The 21,931-nt window shown below is 33.1% G+C and overlaps 1 protein-coding gene across 3 annotated transcripts in view; it reads right to left on the reverse strand.

Moving 5' to 3' along the window:
• Positions 1 to 976: 976 nt before the first annotated feature.
• LOC125056585 (carbonic anhydrase-related protein 10) overlaps positions 977 to 21,931 on the reverse strand; it is a 60,370-nt gene continuing 39,415 nt past the window's right edge. For 2 of the 3 annotated variants that reach the window (XM_047659760.1, XM_047659759.1), the window contains exons 2-12: positions 20,511 to 20,598; positions 20,042 to 20,089; positions 16,954 to 17,090; positions 12,489 to 12,680; positions 10,223 to 10,318; positions 9,670 to 9,736; positions 8,565 to 8,719; positions 7,782 to 7,919; positions 4,964 to 5,009; positions 4,451 to 4,536; positions 977 to 2,316 (exon numbers count right to left, since the gene is read on the reverse strand). In XM_047659760.1, the coding sequence (XP_047515716.1) occupies positions 4,451 to 4,536; positions 4,964 to 5,009; positions 7,782 to 7,919; positions 8,565 to 8,719; positions 9,670 to 9,736; positions 10,223 to 10,318; positions 12,489 to 12,680; positions 16,954 to 17,090; positions 20,042 to 20,089; positions 20,511 to 20,559 (1,014 nt within the window). In that variant the 5' untranslated portion in view covers positions 20,560 to 20,598 and the 3' untranslated portion in view covers positions 977 to 2,316. The remainder of the gene's footprint in view (positions 2,317 to 4,450; positions 4,537 to 4,963; positions 5,010 to 7,781; positions 7,920 to 8,564; positions 8,720 to 9,669; positions 9,737 to 10,222; positions 10,319 to 12,488; positions 12,681 to 16,953; positions 17,091 to 20,041; positions 20,090 to 20,510; positions 20,599 to 21,931) is intronic. The other variant, XM_047659761.1, reaches the window with a different exon arrangement.

Consider the following 21,931-nt stretch of genomic DNA (forward strand, 5'->3'; position numbering starts at 1 on the left):
AGCAATCGTGTGAAAATGCGTGACATAAAAAAAAGCCTTTAGTTTTAAGAAAATTTGACTTAAATAGAAAAAATGAACCATTTACACGCTACGCATTCATTAGAACCATCCCAGTTCTCAGATAAATATGACAGTAATAAATCTAGTGTATCGTGGTGCAGAGGCAACTTCCGGTGCAAGGAGTCCGGACAACATGGCCGGGCGTATCCGCTTCCGGGAGACTTGTACTGGCTACTTTGTTGTTCCATCGGACTTGTTAGAAAATGTTTGTTAGAGTAATAATGGGATTATCTAGTTCAATCATAGTTGAATAAACATGTTTGATTAGAAAGACACCTTTTATTGATTTATAAAATATGTTATTTTATTTTGCTACTTCATTTAGCATAGTAAATTTCGTCCTTATGTTTATAATATATAGTTAGAGGAGAGAAAATAAAAAATAGATTGCAAGCCTATTCCTGTATCTTATTGTGATGTAAAAAAATTTGATGAGACTAAAACGTATTCAATGAAGACAACATTTTTTAATATTTTGGAAATAAATATATCCTGTGTTATTCATGAATAATTAAGGATTCTAATGGCGAAATTTTAGAGTAGTTTTAGTATATTTTGAGGTCGGTGTAGTGTTGTGAATTGTGTTTTGTTTTGAATTTTTGAGAATTCTATAGACTTTTTTTTTTGTTTAAGCATTGTATAGACTTTTCTGATAGAGTATATTATCTCGTACTCGTCTTCGATTGAAGAAAATAGATGGAAGCAATGATTCATATGAGTTTTAATTTTGATAGGCCTGAGTCATTTAGTTTTTTTTATTAAACATACAAGAATATTTCTTTGATGATTCTATCTTGCAATACTGTCACGAAGACATTAAGCATGGTGAATGGTGATAATAATCTTTTTGACAGTTAACTGTGACCACAGATAAGGGCATAGACATTAGACAAGTATAAGACAAAAATAAAACACATTTGTCGTAAATATTTTATTTTACACGGAAACAGCATCTATGACCTACTATTTCTAGAATGTGAATATTATTCTTATTTAAGCAAGACTATAAGATGAACTGTACATAATTATACGCTTGGAACTATTTTTACATCGAATTTTATTTATTAAAGGTTATAATTTATTACTAATCATAAGCTTCTTTGTGTACATATATTTTACATTTCTCATAAAATAGGGAAAACCTTAATAGTCCAAGCAGAGATCGCCAAATAAATTGCTTAAATGTATTAAAATACAATAAGTTTTAGATATTAGATCATTTTTGGTCCAGAGAAATTTTGCTCAAGTTTTAGCCAGTTTAATATAAAAGACGGATACACAGTTTGACCCTTTATTAAATTTGAAAATTGATCATTACAATATCTTTTACATAGTACGAGTATGTACAACATATTATGTGGTTGGCAAGTTCAGACCATTCAGAAGTTAGGAAGTTATTTTATCATATGAAGCATTGCTAAACAGCTCAATATTACTAAATATTAAAATTGACAGATAACAGACTTCTAATTTCCAAAAGGTATTAAGTACCTACATGCTATCTGGTAGCATTGCGGTCTCTATGGACTATTAAATATAACGACAACAAAATTGGCCACGGTTTTAAGAATTTTTAAAGCTTTAATTGTATGTAATATGGACGAATTATGACGTCATTTCCATAATTATTTACATCAATATACATTAGACCTAATAGACATTCATAGAAACTAAATCAGTGCACTTCGATTAAAGCATTATTAATTATTAACGTGCTTGTTGCTATTTCCATATTTCAACGGTTACCATGGCAACAGTAATTCTCTTTCGCCAGGGTCTACCGTAAATTTAACAAAACACTATCGTTAAATATGGCTCAAAACTTTGTATGAAGAATATATACAGTGAGTAATGCGCCAAACGAAGATATCTCCCGGTGACCACAACTGAAAATCACTGAAAACTGCGGTACGTTATAAAAGTGTGTTCTTCCATGCATTTGACGCAGATACACAAATACTTTCTACTCAAAACTCACGATAGACCTATATACATAAAGTTCATTGTAATAAGACTGATTTAATTTATATGAATTAAATAATTTGTGCTTAATAATTTATAATTTTATAATTCGCTACGTATGGTTTGAATAATACAAGGTAGGTTAAATGCAAAATTAAAATAATTTATTGTTTGAGTCACTATGGTTGATTTTACATTTAATAATTATGTTAACATTCTAATTAATCATTGACAGCATTGCTAAATCTTCTGTGCTGCGGTATCGCATGCTGTGCTCGCGAGGCCATTGAGTAGCTGTAACATAATTTATATTAAAATTCAATACAATTCAAGGGGTGAGATTCAGAAACAAGACTGCGCGAACTATGACTCCCTTATGTCATACCTATTCATTTTGGACTTGCGTGAAACGAACAAAAATCATTTATTCATGTAGGCAACACAATGTACATGTTATGAACGTCAAAAAAAAAGAAATATACATTAAATGCTTCTAATTTTACATTTACTGCCAGTTCTCAAATCAAGGGCGTAGAACGGAAGAGAAAAACTGGCAATAAACTCTCCGCCACTCTTTTTAATCGCCAAGTTTTTGTTCCACATGACATCTTAAGTAATAAATAATAATAAAATAAAATAAACACAATAATTTGTGAGTCACAATACTGACTGTGATGAATTCAGAAAGAATATCACCCATGATTCAGAGTTGAGACAGCGCTAAGTATGACTCCGTGACGTCGTGCTTAGTCTCGACTCTTAAACGTCAATCCAATACATAATTGATAATTTCTTGTTTAAAGCGTTGATCTCCCATGTTCTTACCGTATCAGCAAGCTGCACAGCCGGGATTTGAAAACACGACCTCTGGGTTGTGTTTTAGAGTTTAAGTTCAACATTATAGCGCTACTGCTCAGTAGTACGCATTTTATTGACAAATATACAAAAAAGTAAAATCTTCATACGTAATGTTTTATAAGCACACAAAATATGTGTTAGTAAAATTGAAAGTTTATATTCGCGGGTATTACACACGAATGCCAAGAAAACTCTAGTAGTTTTTAAGCGTCAGTTTAACTTATATACGTACATATGCAACTAAAAATACTTTCTAAAAAACTATTGAAACGGCTGTTTATCGTTATTTTAAGGAAGCAGCCTCCCACATGCCATAGAGTGGCACAATGCTGACAGAAATGGCGGAAATGGAAGAAGGGTTTAGTCAAAAAAGGGTATACATATAATATAATGATGAATGTATTTTCGTGTACCGATGTGAAATAAAAGTCTATTAAGTCTGTAGTTAAAAAATGAAATAAATCAGTGGCACTACAACCTTATTTAGGTAACCTGGGTCTCTGATATCTGTGTCTCTTTTATGAAAATCTAATAGGCAAGTAGGTGATCTGCCTCCTGTGCTACAAGCCATCGACTTTTTGAGTCTTAGGTAAGACGGTTTCCTCACGATGTTTTCCTTCACCGTTCGAGCGAATGTTAAATGCGCTCATAGAAAGAAAGTCCATTGGTGCTCATCCGGGGATTGAACGGTCTCAGGGATGAGAGTCGCACGCTGAAACCACTAAGCCAACACTGCTCAAAAAGTCTGTAACTATCATATTATCATATGAGAATAAATAGAAATAGTTAATAGTCTATTTTACTTCCTGACAAGAATTTTATGATAGTTTCATCAATGATTCGTTAAGGTCAGCTCTTGATAGCATTATATTTTAATACAATTTGTATAGTTTACACGAATACTATTCGAACGGTGCGAAGGTTAAGTTCCAAATACGCCTACAATACTCAAGTTTTTCTCTAAACCTATAGTTAGTATTACGTTGTGAACCGCTACCCCGGTAAAATGCCATGGTAAGGTGAAATGCACCCGAAAACTGCAATAGGTTGATAGAGTTTTTTTTTTGATTGGACAATTCACACCAATTGACCTAGTCCCATGCTAAGCTGGTGAAGCTTGCGTTATGGGTACTAGGCAACGGATATACATACATATTATAGATAGATAGACATATAAATACATATTTAAACACCCAAGACCTAAGCACAACACCAAACGCTCATCACATCGATGTTTGTCTCAGCCGGGGATCGAACCCGGGACCCATGGATTCGCATTCAGGGGTACTAACCACTAGACCAATGAGCAGTTGGTGGTCCCTGAGTAACAAAAAGTATGCATGCCGGTATTCACATAAAAAAAGGATTGTTCGTGCTAGGTATATAATAAAATATATAATACATTCTGAAATTAAAAGCTAACTTGTACATGAAGAAAAGTAATTACATCACACAAAGTACACACAAGCAATACACCTGTAATTAAAACTCTAAAGACTCAAAACAATGCAAAACAGTCCGGTAAAATTAAAATTTGTCACAAAAGCAGGAAACAACGAAATACAAATACCTATTTTTTGTGACATGTTTTCTTTGAAAACATCTTTCTTTTGCATGCAACACTCTTTTTCGTTCGTGCCTTGCGGGAATAACGTGCTGTAATTCAGACATTGAAAGGTACTTATATATGAATCTGTATTATCTAGAGTCTATGCTGTAGTCAATCGTCGAAGCTTTGTTTATATTTAAAATAACTAGGCAAAGTGCTTTGACTTTAGTAAGCTTTTTTGTACAGTATTTAGGTCGGCTTGGTAACAATTTAACCTAGGTATAGACAATTTATAATATTGGTTTTGAATTCACGATTTAAACTATATTGTTAAATTATTTTTTGTTTCAATGTCAGACAACATTTGCCTTGCATATAATTTATCGATAACTAAAAATTTTGGCTCATTTGTATAAGCCAGTTATTTCACAAAACTGCTATCGACTTTTGACTACAACAAAATGCAATGTGCAAGATAATCATGCTAAAGTCAATTCAAGATGCATAAAGTATGGAAACGTGCTTCTTTGTTACCTGTATAATGCATATTGCGGTACATATCCGGACAGTTACTAGATGCCTGAAACAAAAGCATTTAAAAATATAAACGTTGCCTTAATTCCATGACAACCATAAACCGAGCCCTTACTCTGGTACATCCGATACCTACAGTGATGCCGATCCCAATAATGAGCTTTTGTACCGCGAGAACCCAAGGCCACATCAGAGCTAGCTACAGGTTGATATAACCGCATCGAACTTACATACAAAAACTTTGGGATCGACATCGCTGTTACTACTGAAAGTATTAGAGTGTACAAAAGTATTTCCATAAATGCCTTAAAACTATGTTGAGTTGTTGTTTTTTTCTGGCCACATCACGAATAGATCAACTTTACAATCGTGCCCCGACATAATCGCAAAGCCGATGCGAAATATTTCCTTAGAGCAGTGTTTCCCAACGTGGGGCCCACGCCCCATAGGGGCAATTTGATTATTAATGGGGGCTATTTCAAAAATTATTTGGAATTTCAATTTCAGCTTTTGATTTTGTTTTAATTTACTTAGTGTGTTTCGTTAAAAATTTCCCAGTTATTTCTGCCTAAAGCCTATCATTTAAGTTTTTTAAGTGAACAATTAAATTTTTTAATATTAAAACATATGTATATTACACAAGGGAGCAACGCTATTTTAAAGAGGCTACGGTGGTACACGGCACACAAAATGTTGGGAAACACGTCCTTAGAGAAGTAATGAAGAAATGAAAAAAACTTTTATCAAAAACATCTTGTACTGTAATATCACAATAAGAGCAATCTAATTTTGTTTGTGCATTTCAAGAGGAGTTCACAAATAATCCGCATGTCTCGCCGTAGACCGCAGGGCACTAAGTTAATTAATTAAGGTTTGAGCTTTCTCTGTAATTATATTTCACGCTTTGACTGCGACATGCCGTTCGCCGGGTTCAACTGATTTATTGGATTCTTGATTCTGTCTTCGATGATATTTATTTTAATTATTTTATATAAGAAGTTGACAAGGAGATACGGAGTTGAAAATGAAGATAATAGGGATGAGAGTCGCACGCTGAAACCACTGCCCTGCGATTCTGTAACTCACTTCACGAACTCACACAGCGGTTTTCGCATCGGCGGTCTCTCTCAAATCAGTCGTGAAGCAGTCATTTTATGATTTGGCATTCTGATAAACAATAAAGTACAAGCTCCCACCTTTTCAGAATGCCAAATCATAAAATGACTGCTTCACGACTGATTTGAGAGCGACCGCCGATGCGAAAACCGCTGTGTGAGTTCGTGAAGTGAGTTACAGAATCGCAGGGCAGCTCAAGACTATAACAAGCTTTTATAAAAATTAGATCAATATGTTAAAATCATATTTTGTACTCCACATTTTTAATACTCTCTCTTTGAGAATTGCTGTATCAACAATGGAGTATCGTTTTGTTGAGTTATGGCTCTTAATAAAGAGAAATAAATATAAACTCAAGCAATTTGCAGCAGGTGATAAAGATAAAGTTTTGGGTATTATCAATCATAAATTACTGTATTATAAGAAATAAAAGGTATACGTATCTTCATTTGGAAGGGCATATAGGTTATATATATATTTTTGTAAATCATTACGTTGTAACAGATAAGTCGATAAAACGAGTGCTAAAGTTTATCCACAAAGATATTTGTTTTTATTCATGTACAGGCAGTCCTCGACTTACGGGGAACAATGTTTTGACACTATTCCTCAAGCATACGTCATTTGTTTCGATTTCCGGCATAGGAGAATTCACTTGTCTTGTGCAAATTTGGAGAATGCCATAAAAAATTTTTTAAGAAAATGATCCTAATTTTGAGAGAAGCTTCAACGTTAATAACAAAATTTGTGCAACCTATCAGTGTTACCAAGATCTGTATGTAGAAAGAAGCGAAGCAATCTAGAATTGATAGTTTCTTTAAGTCAAAAGTTTAAATTTATTATTTCTCATTACATATTAAAGTTTTATAATTATGATTAAAATTAATAACACACAAATACCAAAAATAATTAGCAATTTCATAAGTGCATATATAATTATTTTAAGAACTTACTTTTGTTAATAAAGTATATATGTCCTTTGTTATAAATGCAGTTTTTTTTTAATTTCGAGTCCGTGTGGAACCTAACCCTTCAGTTTTACATAAACATACGAAAAAATATGTCTAGACTTACGTTTTTGGTTTACGTCGCGTATTTCGAGAACCTAACATGCCGTAAGTACGAGGTCTGCCTGTATTTCAGTTTAAGTAACAGTTAGTTTCATCAAAGTCCTTGCTTTTCTTTTTTAGTTTTTGAGCACACACACATTAAAATAAATTTTACTTTAATATATCTAATATATAAAATTCTCGTGTCACAGTTTTCGTTGCCATACTCCTCCGAAACGGCTTGACCGATTTTGATGAAATTTTTTGTGCTTATCCGGTATCTATGAGAATCAGCCAATATCTATTTTTCGTCCCCCTAAATGTTAGGGGTAGTCCACCCCTAAATTTTATTTTTTTATTTTTAGATATTTTTTTCTGTTTTTATTTTTTTAATGATACAGCATTAAAAAATACACTAACTTTCACCCCTCTACGATCAACCCCTACTTTTTATTATAGTAGATAGTTATTTTTATTTAACCTAAAAAAAAATCCCTAGAAATAATATACATGGCAAAACAACGTTTGCCGGGTCAGCTAGTTAAGTATAAAATAATGACAGGCATTTAAAGCCATTTTTTTCTAATTTCTCCTTCAACGCGAGGAAAATACTTGCGCGCTTAAGATTCCTAACTTATGTAAGGGATACATACCGGCAGTCCCTGTTTGTTGAAGTTAATATTAGTTCTGACAGTACGATGGTGTAATGGCTGAACTGGGCGAGCATTGTTGCCGAGCGGCGCTTTGGGTGTCAGCTGCGATCCTTGCATCAGACGGCGGATTGCGTACATCTATAAGAAATAACATACAACATAGTTCTACTTAATATATTTTGGAGATAAAAATTAAAACATCATCAGTGTAGGTTATCGGCACTTCAATTCAAATTTTTCTTTGCAAACCTTTGAAAAATCTTTTGCAAAACCTTGAATATTCGCCCGAATTATATACGTATGATTGCTACACACGTTTAACAAAATTTAATTTTTTATTTAAACTATGTACTATACTGGTTAGCGAAAGTTCCCGAGATCAATTTCTATTTACGAAACAATTATTTTTAAAGCTAGACACAGATATATAGGATACAATAATTGTCGACCCTATGCACTATTTGGAAGGGTTTAAAAAAAATCAGTGGCGGTACAATCTCTTTAGGTCTTGGCCTGAGATTTCTGAATCTGTGTCATGATCATTTTTAAATCAAGTAGGCAAGTAGGGGATCAGCCTCCAGTGCCTGACACATGCCGTCGACTTTTTGGGTCTTAGACATATCGGTTTCCTCACGATGTTTTCCTTCACCATTCGAGCAAATGTTAAACGGGGATTAAACCTACGACCTCAGGTATGAGAGTCGCACGCTGAAGCCACTAGGCCAACACTGCTCTCTTTGGAAGAGAGCTTTGGAAGGGTTTGGAAGTTCAAATATTACTCACCTCCTGTTTAGATATATAAATAGGTTTATTAAATATAATCCACACAGCCGTTTCCCAGCATCCGGGGTGAGTGGTTGACCCCTCATATGTGAGGTACTGCTGAGTGTTGGGCAATAGAGTGCTAAGTGGCAGGTTTCTGATTGGGTATGAACTACCTGTGAATTATATACAATGTATTTTTATACGGGAACTTATTACTTATAATTAACTTATCATATACTCGTATATAGGTCAATTATTTTGATAAACATTAATACGGTGTAAATTGCAATAGTGAAATTAAATATATAAAAAAAATTGGATAAATTATTAATTCCAACTTTTATTTTGTTCCCTTTGGATTAGAAACTGTTGGGCCGTGGGGTTCAACTGCACAAGCGTTAATTAAGATTTAAGTTGACGCCTGGTAGATAGTACAGAGCTCAGAGGGGCTCAGAGCAGGTGCTTTCCTCGCTCAACGACTAAGTATCGAAATACAGCGAAAATACAGGAAATACAGAAATTATAATAGGAGACAGTTATGTCAATGTAGAGATAATTCTGTCAGCGTTAAAGGTACACTGCCATAGGGACCAAACACACAACACAAATTTAAATTTTATTTTTATTATTACTGTGTATATTTATTAATTTAATTTAATTTAATTATATGTATATTTGATAGTTATAAAAACCTATTACACGTATATGTTTAGGTTAGTTTTATGAAATATGAAATAATTCAATTAATGTATGCAATTTACGATGTTAACAGAAAATACGGATTTTATTATAAGATCTTCCCCCGCGAACTTCGTTTCTCCTTAATGTGATTTTACTTAGCCTACCTTTTTAGTACATACCAACATTTTGCTATGCTACCCCAGAGACTGTTCGGTTTTCCGGAATGAAAACTTTGTAGGTTTTTCTGTGATTTTTTCCTATATAAACATCTCAGAGTTCATGTCACCCTTAACATTTACAGGGATGAAACTGTAACTGTCGTCCGATTCGCAGACCTAAATTCGCCAAGAAGGTAGGCTAAGTAAAAAAATCATATTAAGGCACATCGAACGGGGCAGCTTGTGTATACATTTTATTATCAAAATATAATAATTTGCCTTACCTCTGAACATTACTTTATTGAAGGCGCTTGTTATTATTCTTAGTTCCTTGTTAGTCGGTTCTCCAATCTATAAATCATCAATATAAATAAACGACAAGAGTACGAAAATCCTTATCTATAATACATCCTTTTAGGTCTAGGACTCAGATTTTTGTATCTGTTCCGTGATCATTACTATATATAATAGGCAAGTAGCTTATAAGCCTTATGTGCCTAAAAACCGTCGACTTTTTGGGTATAAGGCATGCCGGTTTCCTTACGATGTTTTGCTTCACCGTACAAACGAATGTTAAATGAGCGGAATGTCGATTGGTGCACAGCCGGGTATGGAACCTACGACCCCAGGAATGAGAGTTGCACGTTGAAACCAACACTGCTCTTGTTTTGTACATAATATAGTAAATTACTATACTACTATACGTACTAGTACTAGTACTAAAAATTAGCTCTTAGATTTCTTTTTAATCTGCTATACGTGACTTGCGTGCTAATGTATCCCACGGGAATATACTTTATGGCATATAAATATGTGTGTTTTTTATAATTAGTTTACCTGAACCATTAGAGAAATTCCAACGACTCCTTGTGATTTATGTTGTGCTTCGGACATGTTATGGTATAGTTCCTTGTTGAAACCATACAGTTGAATCTGTAAATGAAACTGAGTGAGCTAAGCGATATACACGTTTAAAAATTATCATACTTTTTAAATGGAAATGGGCGTGGCAAATGGCAAGAGAAACAGAAAAGTGGAAAAAAGGATTAACTTGGGCACCAGGTACAATAAACGCAAAAGAGAAAGAGTTTAGAAGGTGGAGAGACCAGATTAAGGATCAGCACAGTGCAGACAGAAATCAGGGGCTTAAGAGGAGGTCTTTGCCAAAAAAGGGCATATACTCGTAGTTTCCCTAAAAATAATGAGATGACAGAAATATAATGTGTTTAAGTGTAAAAGTATGTGAAATAAAAGGCTATTATTATTATTATATGGAAAAGTATATAAATATTTTAAAATATGTTTGAGGTTATTTACCAACGACTAGGTATTTTTGTCTAAATTTCATTATTCGCCATCGTAATCAAATAGTACAGACAAATAAGGATATCTTTGACACACAGAGAGCTTCCGATTAGACTTTAAAAAGTGTACTAAAACAAGCCACAAACAAAAGAGTTACAAAAAATTCGCAGTTCATTAAGAAGACTATTGTCTTGCAGACATTGTGTAAAATTATCTAAGCGATTGTTGTTCGGAAGTTTGTCCTTCGAGAGTAATAACAGCTGATAATATTTCAGGTGTTAATTTGTGACCGGGCAGATATAACTTTGTTCATCTCGAACTTAAATTATGCATTTTTGTTTATCTCATACCCCTCTTTTAACTCTTTATTTACATTAATTTTTTTCCTACAGTAAAGCTCACAAAAATTGTGCGACTTTACATGAAATACAATCTAGCATATACAATAATTATGGCTAAGTAATAATATATTGACTTAATTTTCTACAATACTAATAATGTTCATTAACAGTCTTAGTGTTCTATAATTTTGACACTATGTTCGTGTGTCCGAATACGATTTACATTAATAAATAATTTTTTATTAATTGTTTGTTTTGATTAATGTTGGCAGAAAAAGCCGAATTTGTAAGGCTATTCGAAAAATTCATAGCATAACTGTTAGATTGTATATTTCCTGCAACTTCGACTTGGTTTTCTTTGGAGTAGAGAAATAGACTCTTGGGCCGTGGGGTTCAAGTGCACAGGCGTCAAAAAAGATTTGCTGGTGCTTTTCTCTCTCAACGAATTAGTATCGCAATACAGCGAGGAAATGCTGCCGGCGTACACAGTAACCGAACTGTATTAAATTGTAATTTTCTTTTTATTAATTTTGTATTTTTATCATTACAATTTAGGTTAAGGATATTGTAAATAAAATATTTTGTTTAGTTTAGGTATTAATAAACATTTACTTTTATTAAAAGCTATGTGTTTTCTTTAAAAAAAATAAGATTTTCACACATGTTATGGAATTTTATACAGCACGTTAACATTAAATATTAGAAATCAAATGCTTGGTCATTTGAGACTAAAGTATTGAAAGTATTATATTGTCTTTGCTTTACGCGAGTACGTTAGAAAATAATTTAGTTAACGGTTATAAACGAAGGTTTACATTATGTACATAAATAAACTAGCGGACCCGACAGACGTTGTCCTGTCTTAACTATGAATATTGATTTCAAATTGGTATAATTAATTAAAAAATATTTCAGGAACAAAGTGTTTATTATTCTAATGCTTTATGTTATACAACATTCTTTGTTTGTTTTTCTGGCTCGCATATTATGATATTATCAATATAATAACTCCGATCGAAGCATTTATTTTAAACGATATTCATTTTTCTTACATCCTCTTTGACGATATTTGCAGCACGCATTCTGTCAATGTTATGTCAAACGCCATAAGGTTACGTCAAAAACTTCGAATTGTATGGTGGTTAAGTATTCTTAAATTTTCTAATTTTCCGCGCAATTTTTTTCTTTTTTCTTTTATAAGAACCTTCTCCTGACAATTACAAACACAACAAAAAAAATATCAGACAAATCGGTCAAGCCGTTTTCATATTATGTCGTGACAACGGAAAACGGGTTTCATTTTTATATATATAGATTACAGACTCAATACATCTAATCATCAGGTCTGAAATACGTTGAAAACATTTATCGTAATACTTCTAAATCTCGCATTTCGTATGAGTGTAATAATTTCTGTTGTTTGAATCACATACAACATAAATTACGTAAGTACCAACCTCTCCCGGAAATGTATGATGGTCTATCTGATGTTCGGACCCTCTATTGTCTTCCAAGCCATAGTGGAAGTAGATCTCCTCAAACTGGTATCGATATGACAGCGGACCTCCACTGATGTTCACTTGGTGTTTTGAGTCCTTCTCTACGCGAAATACCAGAGATTGTCCCGTGTTTTGAAGCACGCCGCTGACCTGTGAATAATTATTTTTTTAAATGTATACCAAATGTCTATTGATTCTTAGAAAGGCACCACTGACTTAACATGGATCACTCTTCCAAACTGGGTAGCGATTCCAATTCTTTATAATGTCAATTAAATATAGAAAATTAAATAATAGCACAATTAACCTACAGTAGGGATGCTCGATGATCATTTTTCGTTGTCTCGCTCGCTCTTACTACTCTTTATCAACAAAGAAATAGATTAAAACGTTCTTCATTATCAAAATTACTATTCATTCAGACAGTTGGTAAAAAGTATCGGAATATGTAATAATTTATTCTGCTTTTAATCAATTTCGAACCATTTCACTGCATTTTATTTATTCGTCAATAATTAATGCAAAAATCGATGTTTCGTTTTCGATAAATACCGGACATCGATGTTGGGCTTTCGATTATGACATTGAATTCAATATCGATGTTTTTCTAATATCGATCATCCCTAATCTACAGCTTAATGGTTAACGCATTAACGCAGCGAGTTAAAGTCATAATAGTTACTTTTAATACTATTGTTATTTAAGAATTCAGTATATAAATAGCTACGTGACAAATGCAAGTCATACTTATCGCCAAGAATCGACCCAAAATTCACCATTAAAATCAGAAATTACATCAGGACATTATAAAAAATTCATAACATCAAAATATCGATGGTAGAAAAGTGTTATACTACACTGAACATACAAGTCTACATCTTTTTTATAAGAACTGTCAGCTGTTTATAATCGAATAGTATTCCCGATATCAAATGTAGTTAGTCTTCGGTAGTTTCGGATGAAACGGTATATAGACCGAGATGATCTAAATTTGTTTTTAGGCAACACAATAATTGATATGGGTCAGAAATCAGTTAGTTTCATGGTTGTGGGACATTAAAAAGATTGGGAAATTGTGTTACATTTATTTCTAAAGTTTCAACTTTGAAATAGCTAGTTTTATGTACGTTTTTCTTGTAAAATTTGTGTAAAGTAATGAATCAGGAAACTAACTAGTAGTTTGGTTTCAATCAATCAATTGGTCACACCTTGATTAGAGCGGTTTGACTTAAGATGAGTTATTACATGCTGACACGCGAAGGCATTGTTTTGACTGGAATGAATTATTCCTTGAAAGATAACGCTTTTACAGAAATCTTTTTAAGTTTGCATTTATACTTTAGACAACTTTTTAAGATTTAATTTATTTCCCACACACAAAAATACAGTGTTCAGAATTATCTTAACCTAGATATTTATAATAATAATAATTAAAAATAAATAAATCAAAAGGAAAACAACAAACATATTGGTATTCAATTTTGTTTCACAAATAATATGAGATCATAATCTTAATTTGTATGAAACAAATTCACTCTGTAAAGCTTCAGTAACGGAAAAAAATCTAGTATTGCTACTAAATAATCACGTCTAAAATTCATAAAATCAACGTTGTTGGACAGAATTGATTGATAACATACATACATAATTGTTTTAAACAAAATACCATGCCTTTATGTGTTATAAATTAAAACCGTATTATATAAGGCAGAATAAAATATATATAAGAGACATTGTTGGAATAAGATATATGTATGACACGATAATTTAGGCTTCCAAGCACATAAAATGCTAAAATTGGAAGGTGTATAATACATGTTTAATAATTTCTCGAAAATTAAGGGTCATAAAGATGCAACTTTTATTGAATTAGATATGTTCCAACTTAGGGAACAATCCATGTTTTACTAACATCGATATCGGTGAGATATTATACGTATGATATAGTAAATACAGAAAAAACTTACAGATGCACTTGTACAAGCTCTAAGGCTAAAATGGAAATGGGCAGGTCATATTGCTAGAGCGCGGGATAAAAGATGGAAATAACGAAATGGACTGGACCTACTGGAAAGAGATGTATAGGATGACATTATAGAACTGGCGGGGGCAACTGGATGAATGTTGCTCAAGACAAGGAAAATTGGAAAAATATGGAGAAGGCTTTTACCCTTAAAGGGGCCATACAAAAACTAGACCATTAAAAAAAAATCTAACTTAAATTTTTTAAAACTTATAATAACACAACTAATACTAATATTAAGGAATGTAAACGAACCAATTGTTGTGTGGATTAATAAAGCTTTAATAATAATAATAGTAAATAATGACTATTGTTAATAATTTTGAATGATTTTTAACACTAGCTAATACGTTTTAGGAAAACATTATAACGAAATCCAGCATACCAAAGCCCCGAAAAGTCAGCAGCGTGTCGCGTCGGCCACAGGAAGGAAAATTAAAAAATTTGCGACTGGTAATCAAACCATTTTTCAGCAGATATGTATCTATAAAATGGGTGATCTAACCGCTACAACTATGGCTCAGATTTCCTAAATGGTTACAATGTTTTAATAAATTGTTCTATTTATACTGACAAAGTTACAGCATGCAAATAGTATGAATAAAATGCTTAAGTCATGTTGGTAATTCATATGCACTGAATGTAATTCAATGCTAATGCATGCGAAAGCGATATGCTATCAAGCACGCTATCACGATTCATGACGCGTTTTTGTTATAGTTAAAACTGTAGTTAGATTTTTACTTTGATTTCAGATACCTGAAACATTATGTATTCAAACTAAATATACCATCAGAAAAAAAACCCGATTCTTTAGGTGTGAAAATAGGGAACACCTTAGTGCCTTTAGACCTCATCTCTCATCCAAGAGGGAAGGGAACTGAACTTGAACTACGTCTGCATGAATGGGCATTTCATCATCATCGCATTTAACACATGGTCATACGGAGAGAGAAAAATTGTGAGACCGGCTTGCCTTGGACACAAAAACGTTGACGGCGAGTGTCGGGCACGGAATCACCTTGTTGCCTATTAGAATAAACAAATGATCACGAAATAGCTACAGAAATCTTAGGTTCAGACCTAAAATATTCTAGCGCTCCTGTATTTTTACATTTAGAAGGCTTTTACAATATTTGAAGTTATTAAATTTTAAAATACTTTCTTGTAATAAAATAAATAAATCAGTGGCGCTACAACCTCTTTAGGTCTTGGCCTCAGATTTCTGAATCTGTTTCATGATCATTTTAAATTTAATAGACAAGTAGGCGATCAGCCTCCAGTGCCTGACACACGCCGTCGACTTTTTGGGTCTAAGACATGTAAGTTTCCTCACGATGTTTTCCTTCACCGTTCGAGCGAATGTTAAATGCGCACATAGAAAGAAAGTCCATTGATGCACAGCCGGGGATCGAACCTACGACCTCAGGTATGAGAGTCGCACGCTGAAGCCACTAGGCCAACACTGCTCTAATATTAATTACTTTCTTGTAATACCCAATTAATTTTTAAATATCTGTTTTATATGTGTCGCAAAGGGGTCCAATAATCCTGAGGGTCGCCCATAAAAACTTAGACTCAAAAGTATACCATGTTTTTGTTAGGAACCAATTTATAAACGGCATCATAACTACAATAAACAGGCACTACATGCCAAGATAAATATAACATATTAAGGTAAAAACACCACTATTAAAGCCACCTTATGCCATTGTTGCATAAACATTACCGCTTGCGCTTACTTATCTAGGGAAATATATTGTGCACTTCTTATGTAAGAAGCAATGTACTACGTGCTTAAATTCTCTGTTGACTTAACTGTTGAGCGGATTACTGGCCATTCCTATGTTAATCCAAACATTATGCGATTATCAAGTTGTGGCTTAACTAAATTCTCACTAAATTAAATGCGTGAATTTTCTATTGTTATCGTCTCCGTGTAAACGTAATTTACTCTTACGATTAGTAAACGCAATATGAAGTCGGCTGTTATTTCAAAAATCCTTGTTGTGTGTCAGGCTTATCTATAAAAATCTAATGCAGCATCGGTACACTAACGTTTAATAGAACACTGATTTTGATATTTAGTATGCAATTTTGACATAGTTAATTCGCAATGCAAATGTCCCAATCTTAAGATTGCGCTACAAAGAATCTGACAGTTAAAGCTTATAGTGAGTGTGCTTTGAAAAAACTAGAAAAGCATACCCGTTTTTAACTTAACTGCATAAGTATACGGTACGTTAGTCCAGTCGTAGGATGTTTAGTAAGAAAAGTTTTTTTTTAGTTTCAGTAGTTTAGTAGTTAAAGGCAGGATATACAATTAATTAAACATAAATAATGGAAAAAATAAAGCAATACACATATGTAGACAATGAAAAAACACTTAAGAATTCGTACCTTGTGTTTGTCAAACTGCACATCTCGGAGCCATGGATCAAACAACAACTTGTCTGGTTCTATATTGATTGGGCTCTGTCGTCTTCCCTTGTTGCACATACTCCATTGGGGATTGATTAGACCCCAGAAACCAGGACCTATAAATAATATCAGTTGTATAATTGTACAGATATTTTAAAATTATGCTTTGAATAAAGCTTTGTTATTCGATTTCTTAGTTCTTTAAATCGTACCAGTCGCTTAATCTTTTAAGAAAGCAAAGAGCAATGACTCACTGTGGTAGCTATCTACTAGCAGTTAACTTTAATTCAACGACTCTGAGTACGACTGATAGGCCGTAGATAACAAATCACATCAGCGACGTTGTACCAGATGCCAAATGACGGTTCGGTGGCTGCTGATACACAATTTCTTTTATTTTATTTTTGGTCTCAATCATCACGCATGTCAAGGAGGATAATTATATACTTATGAAAAAATGTTATAGAAAGGATATACGTGTTTAAAAATGACATGAGGACCCTGAGAAGGCTCAGCGCTTACCTAATCCATCCAAGTACGCAATCGAGTTATAGGGATAAGGGAACAATAACAGGAACAACGGGAAAGGTTTGACTGATTCACATACTTTTCCTTTTACTACAAACACAAACAGTATACCTATACTGTAATATTAAAGGCGTAATTAATAGTTAAATCAAATATGGAACAATACAACGTCTAATCAATAATAAAAAAACAAAATAGAATTTGTAATCAAGCATGGCGATCGGCTGTGTCAAATTATGCATTACCTACCCTCAACAAAAGTAATACAAAATATATATTTTACGTATGCTATGCCTTAGGGCTTAGACAAAGAGTTTTTTTTTGGTTATTTGCGCGTATCTTACTCTACGGATTTTAATGGGTTCTGACAATATTTGGAAACCGCTGACGTGTAAAGTTAGCAAAAAAATTGCGCATTATTGACTAAAAAAGAAATTCATAATTTTGTGTGGTAAAATATTAGGTTGTAACCTCTTAATTAAGTACTTACTCTTAATCTTTATAATTGTTTAATGTTATTTGTTATCATGAAATAAAATTAATATTATTAAATTCTTTAATAATGCATAGCTCCGGCGTCGTCTGTTTCCAGGGTTGATTTTTTTATTATCTTGGTTGTTGGTTTCATTATTGAGGCCGGCCTTTTTAGAATTGGTACGCTGTGATCTTGATGGACTCTAAGTCAAATTGGTTCAGAAATAGTTCAGTGGTCAGCTGATTTCGTTGTTTGTTACGTTCAGTTGTGGATGACGAGGTGATACGGATGGTATTTCGTATTCTGCCTTGACGTCCTATGATGAAACTCAGCTGCAGTTATTAATCCGAACAATTTTCCATAGTATCTATCAATAGTAGTACCATTATCAGTACTAAATATTTTGAGTATCGAACATATTGTACTTAAAAGATAACATTTACTAAGAACTAAATTCCGACTTTAGAATTAAATAACTATAGTTTCATGTTAATCGTTGTTCAAATCTGACTATGGTATCACTGAATTAACTTCGTCCCATCAGTGCATTCGCCCGTGTAACATTAGGGTGTACCCGGGAATCGGAAGTCATTATCCGAAACGGTCATTACGCTTGGATTTGTTGCCATTTTTCATTATGGACCTAAGAATGTTCTACTGATGTTATATCGCGACAAGTTCTTTTAGTTGAAAGGTAAGTATCTTTCAACTAAAAGAGTTTTTTTTTATTGGTTTAGTGGCTTCAGCGAGTGACTGACTCTGACATCGTAAGATAAAACCCTGGCTGTGTATCATTCATCATCATTACCACTCGCTCGTACGGTGATGGAAACAGGAGTGTCTGTAGGTAAAATTAAAAATTAAAAGGCCGGCAACGCACTCGCGAGCCCTCTGGCATTGTGAGTGTCCATGGGCGGCGGTATCACTTAACATCAGGCCTCCTGCCTGTTCTATAAAAAAATGCTAAAATACATAGGTATGTATTTGTAACTGAAAGCTTGTAGGTTATTTTTTTAGGTCTTAAATTAGAAAACTTAAAGCATTCCCGTAATCATGCCTCATAGAAGAAGCAGTCAATTTCAGAAGTAAATTACATAATTAATAAGTCAAGCTTCCCTTAATAGACTTCGCGTTGACTAGTCTTATAAACACGTCACAACAAGGTGATAAAAACTGTAAAAGTTTTTACCAAATTGAATCATAATTATACACAGGATTATATTTAAATCCTCAGCATAAATCCTAACCCACAAAGAACCTTCAGTATTATTCAAAACACTATCAAAATAACCTAAGTGTGGATCGTTTAATAATTCAAACAATTCCATCGAATAGAGGGCGTAACTGTCATTAAGATTTTATCATTCAACATTAGTTTTATCACAGTATTATAATGTGATACTGTCCCACTTTCAGACTAAATGTAATTATCAAAATATAACTTTGTCTATGAATAATTTAAGTGTTTTAGATAGTCAAGTTTTTGGAGTAAAACCAGAAATATTTACTTCCAAAAACGAATTAAATAATATGATTAAACTCGCATTTTTATTAACTAAAATTTCTAAAATTTCTTGTATAATAGTTTTGTATACTAATGTTAAGTGAGTGTTTCTATCATTCGTACTCCTGATAGATGTTATATCATAATGTTTTATTCCTTCTTAATATGGGCCAAAGTAACTCCTTACTACATATATTATTGTGTATTAAATCGTTGGCGATTAAAAATAGTAGCTCAGGTCGCAACAGCAATCAGCATGTTATACTTCTTAATAGAAACAATTTTATCGTGAGTATAAAATGGCGCCTTTCCTCTTTTGTTTAAAAGAGTAACAACAGGACGAGACCAGATAAATATTATAATGTTTCTGTTGGCCTAGTGGCTTCATCCTTGCCATTAGAAATAATCATGGAAAAGATACAGATTTCTGGCCAGGCCTAAAAGGTTGTAGCGCCATTGGTATTTAGTTTCGATATTTCTTAAAACAAATTTTACAGACCTACCGAGATGCGTATGCTTATTACACAGAAATAATAATATTACAATAAATTATATATTACCTGATATGCCATCATAGGTCCACCATTCTTCCCAGCTACCTGATATATCTGAAAATAAATGAGTTAATGATCTTAGAATGTTTTTTTTTATGTTTGATTGCATGGTTTAGTGTCCATTCTTTGGCTAACAATATTTCTCGATCGTACCATTATATCATATTAAAATTTAATGACCTAAAGAAAGGTTGATTAAAACCATCAAGGCTTATGGTGTTTCGCGAATGCCTCTTCTTGAGACCCTTAAAGGCACACGCACTCACAACCTCAATTTCTTAAAACAATTTCTTGTTGTATATATTAGTCGTAAAAAAAGTATTATATAACTTGTAAAAAGCTATTGTCACGATAATAATAATCTGGGTATATTATTTATTACACATAAAATTTCGTTAAATTTCAATTTATTGAACGAAGAACATAAATAAGTAAGGTTAGCGATATATATTGAGGCTAATAATAGTGGACCTACCTTTGACATTGATGAAAATAATGGTAAGGATGAGCAACCATTGGCTCATGTTGTCGCTGAAGGTCACGCTTCAAACCGCATTGGTGACCTGAAAAAAAAATGGGGCTTGGTTAGTTAAAACAGGCTGCAATCGTAGAATTACGATTATAATAATAATAATAATATAATAATAATTTATTTATTTCAAGAATATGGTACATAATGTGTAAGGTGGTACAATCGTAAGTTCGAATATTCTACCACAATGGCGCGCAAATTTGTCTTTAAAGGTATTTAGATTTGTGACTTGTGATTTTCCGTAGAAAAGAGTTTCTATGGTTGCTTCTGATAAAGCAACATTCTTGCCTACGTAGAGAAGAGCACCAGTCACTTACTCAATCCAAATCCAAATTTCACTACTAGACATTTATTTTTGAATCCATTGTTTTGTTAACCTACATAGTTATAATAATAATAAAATATTGACAAATGGCGCCGGTACTATCGACCGGGTGCCAACTTAAATATTTAATTAGCGCCTGTGCACTTGAACCCCATGGCCCAAATTATAGTTGAAGGAAAGAAGAAGAATAAGTTTTTTAAGAATATTGTAAATACCATAGAATGTTTGTGTAGCTTTAAATATACTTTCCTATTGTTTTGTCAATATTTCTCTAAACCATGGAATATAGCGTTCTCTTGTCTCGGAGGCTAAGACTCACTTTGAGTAATGCCAGCGGAGTGACTGCCTTAACCATATTTGGGTCATAGAGGTGATTACTACGACTATATATTTAATATCGATTTGATATATTAGTCCCAGATAACCAAAACATCAATACAATGCACCTACAATCTACAAACACTATGATGATGTCACACTCTGAATCGCGCTAACAAAGTTATTTCGACAGCTAAAGACATACAATGACTGACTGACCAATCCGGTCCCATTGGAGTCAGTCATTGGTTACTTAGTCAGTTGGACAACATTGACAAATTGATAAATGAATGTCTAGTAGTGAAATTTGGATTCGTATTGAGTGGGTGGCTGGTGCTCTTCGCTACCACAGGAACTCTTTTCTACGCAAATTCACGAAGCAAGTCCATTTGCATGTCTTCCCTTTGGAAAGAGTATTACTGTTAAACAATTTAAATGATAGGTTTTTTTATACTTTTTTTAATTGCTGGTTAAGAATTTCTCAAAGCTCTGCATATTTCACATAAATACAATAACTTTAAACATACGTAATGAAAAATATTATCTTAGTTTTAAATTGAAATGGTTTAAATTAGTAAAGTTGCAAGGCTTTCAAGGAAGATAAATATTAGCAGGCTGGTAATTGTGGACAGACACGCGATCCTTGTTTATGTTACTAGGTATCTATTAACTGTTACATACTGTTGTTTACAAGTGCTGATTAAAAGTTATTTAGATACGG

Source organism: Pieris napi, chromosome 15 (genome assembly GCF_905475465.1).
Source record: "Pieris napi chromosome 15, ilPieNapi1.2, whole genome shotgun sequence".
Taxonomy (NCBI): Eukaryota; Metazoa; Arthropoda; class Insecta; order Lepidoptera; family Pieridae; genus Pieris; species Pieris napi.